The sequence below is a fragment of the Apteryx rowi genome, unplaced genomic scaffold (genome assembly GCF_003343035.1).
Source record: "Apteryx rowi isolate R43461 unplaced genomic scaffold, aptRow1 scaffold_246, whole genome shotgun sequence".
NCBI lineage: Eukaryota > Metazoa > Chordata > Aves > Apterygiformes > Apterygidae > Apteryx > Apteryx rowi.
Genome location: NW_020448819.1, coordinates 262916 through 268375, shown reverse-complemented (window position 1 = coordinate 268375; position 5460 = coordinate 262916). Strand labels below are relative to the sequence as shown.

At 45.8% G+C, this 5460-nt stretch overlaps 1 protein-coding gene across 1 annotated transcript in view; it reads right to left on the bottom strand.

Annotated features, from left to right (window-relative positions):
• Nucleotides 1-448, bottom strand: part of HECTD2 (HECT domain E3 ubiquitin protein ligase 2) — a 40564-nt gene extending 40116 nt beyond the window's left edge. Inside the window, exon 1 of the mRNA XM_026066701.1 lies at nucleotides 411-448. Coding sequence (XP_025922486.1) covers nucleotides 411-446 — 36 coding nt within the window. The 5' untranslated portion in view covers nucleotides 447-448. The remainder of the gene's footprint in view (nucleotides 1-410) is intronic.
• Between the last annotated feature and the right edge of the window lie 5012 nt (nucleotides 449-5460).

Genomic DNA, 5460 nt, shown 5'->3' with positions numbered 1-5460 from the left:
CCGCCGGCAGGGGGCGCCCAGGGGCGGCGCGGGCCGTGTGCGGGGAGGAGGCCTCCTCCAGGCTTCAGCGCCGAGGCAGCGCCTGCGGAGCTGTGCGCCGCTTGTAGGAGATCTTTGCGGTATTGTACGGCTTTTCAGATGGGGACAAAGCACGTTACGGTTTTTCTCAGCATTGCCATTACTCACGTAGCTCCTGCGGGCTGGAGCTGTGGGGGAAAAGGTCTCTGCAAGCTGCATAAAAGCCGGGGCACAAGGGGTGCTGCAGTGGGCAGCTACCACACTGACAAGTGCTTTGCCTTTCTGAAGGAACTGGCAGACCGGAGGTGATTAGGTTCCATTAAGAAATCCCTTTGTCTCCTCACCGAGTTAAATTTGAGAGCTGGTTTTCCAAAAAGCTCGCTTGTTCTCACCGTGTTTGCTTCCCAGTTGCTCGCAGTGGTTTGCATGCATGAGCAGCCCATCGCAGTTCAATTAAGCACCCCAAACATTCGCCCCATTCGTCTTCTTCCTTTCCTTGCCAAGTTATAACATAATGATAGTAATTGCAATGACTTGGGTACGCACAGCTATACTCCCAGTGGCAGTCCTCAACTGTAAGTAGTTGGCACAGCTGTTTTGTGGAGCTATGCCGACTTAAAACATTGAAGGATTTACTCCCATGAGCCTGCACAGAGAGAGATGAAGCAAAGCGAAATAGAAATGCAGGAAGGGAAGTATACAAATGAATTCGTAACAGCTTTTTTCAGTTCTGTTGAGCTATAAAGCTTGGTTTTTGATAGCTTCAAAAACATCGAAATAGCTTTCTACCAAAATTATTGCACAAAAGCTAATGTGACATTAAAGACATCATTTTTTACTGTGCATAGAAATGTCAAACAATATCGTCTGCAACAGAACACTAAACTGTTCTAGTTCAACAAACGAATATATGTCAGGTGAACATTTTGACCCCTGACAATTACGAAGACAGGCACAAAACTACCATTTTAAAGAACTTCTTCTTGCTGTTTTCGTAAGAGAATAAAAGGACCATATACTGAAGGAGAAACAAATGCATCTTCCCACTCCTAACAAAGGTAGCATAAACTGTTGCCTATGGTTTGTAACTGCAGGTATTCAAGATAATTCATACATCCACAATGCAGTCAAAGATGTAACCACAGCTTGGAAAGGCATGTCTCAGCTGGCTTTAATTTTGCTAGCGTGGATGGCTGCTAGCTGGGTGCAGCTGTGCCACATGTAGTCAGGTAATGCATTTGCTGCCAAAGTGATAAAGCAGGGTAGCGGGCAATGGAGCCGTCAGCAAACAGTAGAAAGACAGTGCATCTCCAGTCAGAGAAGAGTTGTTGCATGTACAGCATGCACAACTTTGCAAAACTAAACGGAGGTCATGCAACCCCTATTTACAAGACTTCACCAATTTTTTTGGCCAGATGGCCCGGGAGCTGAGGCAGAGGCCTGTGCACACTCAGTGCCTTTAAGTTCAAAGCATTTGCAGGCTCGTTGTTTGGATCACCTTTCATAATATTTGCATTTTTTTGAGGCTGTCAGTTCTTTTGCTTACCTTAATGGTTGCTTTTCCACCGTCAGCTGTTACTGTGTTCCTTCATTTATCCTTCCAAGGACACTTTCCTGGATTTTCCTCATCTCTTCTGAGCTGCTTAAAAGATCTTAAGTCACACTGAGCTGGCTACTTCTCAGTATTTTGGGAGGAGTTGGGGAATGGGAAAGTTCAGTCACAGGTTACTTGTGCTGTTACTCCTGTCAAATCCAGGCTGCTTGGGCCCACACATTTGCCCTGGTTCCTGGATGAGTTTGGCAGCCTGCGCTGAACCCCACGCCGACGTGCCGCACTGCAGGCTCAGGCAAGCCTACATCGACCGCAGTAACACCCCTGACTGCAGCAGGGACACAGGCAGCACGCGGCCCAGAAATGCCTTCTTGTACTCGTGGGAGAGCAATCCGACCTTAGCAGAGTGCTGGGCCTTTCCAACCAAAGGAGAGCTGCTTGACAACATGTTTTAAAATTGTTCACCAACACATTTCTTCTATCCAAAGAGTCTGAGTTGTCAGGAAGGGGGAAAAAGTCAACTGCACATCTCTGTGCAATGACGTGGCCGGGCCACCACCAGGAAATGACAGATGGAAGCAAACCAAATGCTAACATTTGTTCACAAATGATTAGTAAATGCTTACAAGGAACAGACACATTTACAGAGATTACCATTTGGGAGTGATGCACAAATGAAAAAATCAAAAGGGCTAAAATTCCCTGGCTAATATTTTCATGACAAATAATTCACTGTAGCTGATCACACGTTTCTTTATAGTCAGAAGTCAAAATGCAGCCATGGCCAAATTCAGCCCTGGTTTCGTGCAGTAATGTTAGGGATGGTATTGGCCTGTTGCAGTTTTTTTCCTGTCCTTGAAATGCTTTACTGGTGTTTGCAGGAATGTCGAGGAAGGTTTCAGGAACTGAAGCGGCCTGCATCCCTTAGAAAAGCTGGGCTGAATTTTCTGTTCGATTGGTGACAGACTCTCATCACACAGCTGTACTGTCTCCGTTTTACTTACTGAACAATACTTTTTCTTCCTCTTCATACTGTTTGAAGATCTCGCACACTTCCTAGAACAAATATATTTGGATGATTTAACAGATGTGTGCTTTATGAGATGGACCCTGAGTGGTCACGAAGGGAAGCAGAGGATGGCTGAAACATAGAAAGGGGAAGCAAAAAGCTGGAGACAACCCATTTCCGCTCTATGGGAGTAGGAGAGAGAGAAACGTTTGGGAGTTTTCCAACACAACAGGTTTTCAGCAAAACATTTCACTTTCAACAGAAAGACCTGATTCATTGAAATGGAAATGTTTTACAGAAAAGCATCTTTTTCAATGACCTTCTAGCAGAACTCGGGCAAGATGCCGCTGAAATCCACCTGTTACCCTGCCGACTGAGTTGGAGGGCTCACCACACTTGTCATGTGAATCACGCCAAAATCAGGGACCGCACGACTTCTGGACTCCCTGCTCAGCTAACACCTGAGCTGCTCTAGCCTCACGTGGCGTTCCCGGACCACCCGGCTGCACAGTCAGGGAGGCAGCGGATTAGGAAAAATGGAAGCTCATGTCTACCCACAAGTCATAACTTCCAAGACTGCATCACCTCTGAGCTCAGAAGGGATGACCCCAGTCTATTTCTCTAGAAACTGGACTAAAGTATAAGTTTTTGGAATTTTGTCCTGAAAAATCTGAATGATTGTGAATTTCTACCTCTGCTGACAAGCTAGTCCAATAGTATTTATTCTTTGTGCTGGGAACAGGAATTTATGTCACACTTGAGCCTGCCTTTCTCTGGCTTTCAGTCCCTGGATTGTATGCCTTCGTCTGCAAGATAGAAAAGCTCCCTCTGCCATATCTCTTTTCCATGAACACATGTGCAAGGTGAATTTGAACTCTCCTGAGCTAAGTCTCATTATTTCCCCTATGACTAACATTAGAAGAACTGATCTATATCTCTCACTTACCCTTTGGCCATCCTCCAGTGTTTTGGAAAGCCCCATTTTGTAAAGATTTTATTAACATTTACAAAAGTGGTTAAAAGAGCTTTTCAGCTAATTCATGTGAGACTCTTACATGCAAGTAACCCAGCTGTTGTTTTTTGTCCTGGCAGATGCTCACTTATATCCATCTGTTTGATACATGGTAAACTTTTGATTGAAGGTACATGATCATATGAGGTTCGACCTGCTTGTTCATTCCTAAAAAAGATAAGAAAGAGCTAACAAGCAGTTCTGTCTTTTCTGCATAATTACTTTTGCTGTTCAGGTTCCTTGTCCAGACGTCGCTGTCTGGTGCAATACAATATTCGTACCAGCTAACTGTAACAAGCTCCTGGTCACTGGTGCCTAGGCAACAGCTGATTTTTTGGGTCAGTGATTAACTCTTTTTTTGTCTACTCAGATAAGCTGAATATTGAATTACCCTTTGATAGGGAACAGAACCTTTGGGTTGAAAGAAATCACTGGCCTCTGTTTTTAGGAATACTAAGGATATTTTGGTGGTGTCCACAGAATGAGGTTATCATCTGTGATAACATGCTGGATGCAAACACTGAAAAAGACTTAAGGCAAGAGAAAAATTCACTAAGTGAAGAGAGTGAACTTAGTAACCATGCAACTTTTACTTAAGAAGGTTCCACAAAAATTTCTTCTCTCCAGAAAGTTGGTATTGGTTAGGAATTGTTTGTGTCCTGAATATCTTTAACCCCCCATATTCCTAGCTGGCCTTCAGTCTTTTAAACTCTTATGAGAGGGACCAGCAACATGTTCTTCCCCAAGGTATTGGAAGGGACTAAAGCTGAAGCTAGGAGATACTCTCTATCTTTGTCAAATTTGGCCTGTAAATTATTTTAAACTGAGATAGATAGATGCAGATATTAGACACAGGATTTTAGCCCAATTTCTATTCAAACGGGAAATGAAAAACAAGTATGACATTGCTAAAGAAGATTCAATTGAGGAGCACTTTAAGATAGCCTGGCGCAGTATATAATTTTTAATTCAGGAAGTTGCTTGTTTTACTTTGTTAGCCATCATATGACCTGCGAAATGCGAAACGCTTATTGGAATTGAGATTACTGCATAACATGGCTTTGCAAATCTTTCCTTAATTACAGGTTAGTAAACTAGCCCAATTTTCTTTAAAAAGAAAACACTCTTGAATTGAAGTGACAGCAAGAGAGAAAATTTAAATAGTTGTAATATGCGCAGCCTCTTTGCTTAGGAGACCCAGCCGAGCCGAGCAGCGCCGGGGAGGCGCGAGCGGGCGCCGCGAGCCGCTGCCGGGCTCCGGCTCTGCCCGGGCGCCGGCTCTGCCCGGGCTCCGGCTCTGCCCGGGCGCCGGCTCTGCCCTGGCTCCGGCTCTGCCCGGGCGCCGGCTCTGCCCGGGCGCCGGCTCTGCCCTGGCTCCGGCTCTGCCCGGGCGCCGGCTCCCTCCAGCGGCCCCGCTGCGGCATTGCCTCCCGGGAAACCGCGCCGCACCTGCTCCTGCCCCGTTCCCCAGGCTCTTGGAACCGTTTATGAGCTCACAGGCAAGCTGGAAGTCTTAAATTTCGGTCCTTCAAAGCAATAGATGTGGGATTTGATCACGCATACGATAATTTGCACGAGTATCTGAAACCGACCGAACAAACGGCGTGGATAGAGTCAAACTCGTGGTAGTTCTGGCAGAATCAAGAGCTTGATGCTTGCAGGCTGCTGAGCGTTTCACATCTTTAACACGCTGTGTGCTATTCACTGTTGTAATGTCTGCACGGGACAGGTCCGGTGCTTCGTCCTTCCATTGCCGTGGTTAGCTGGCTCTCATGGTGTTTCCTGTTTCTTGAATAGATGGTGGCTGACTTGCTTGGATAGGAGAAAACTTAGAGAACTCTTGAATCTCCCAAGGAGGAAAGGGCTTCG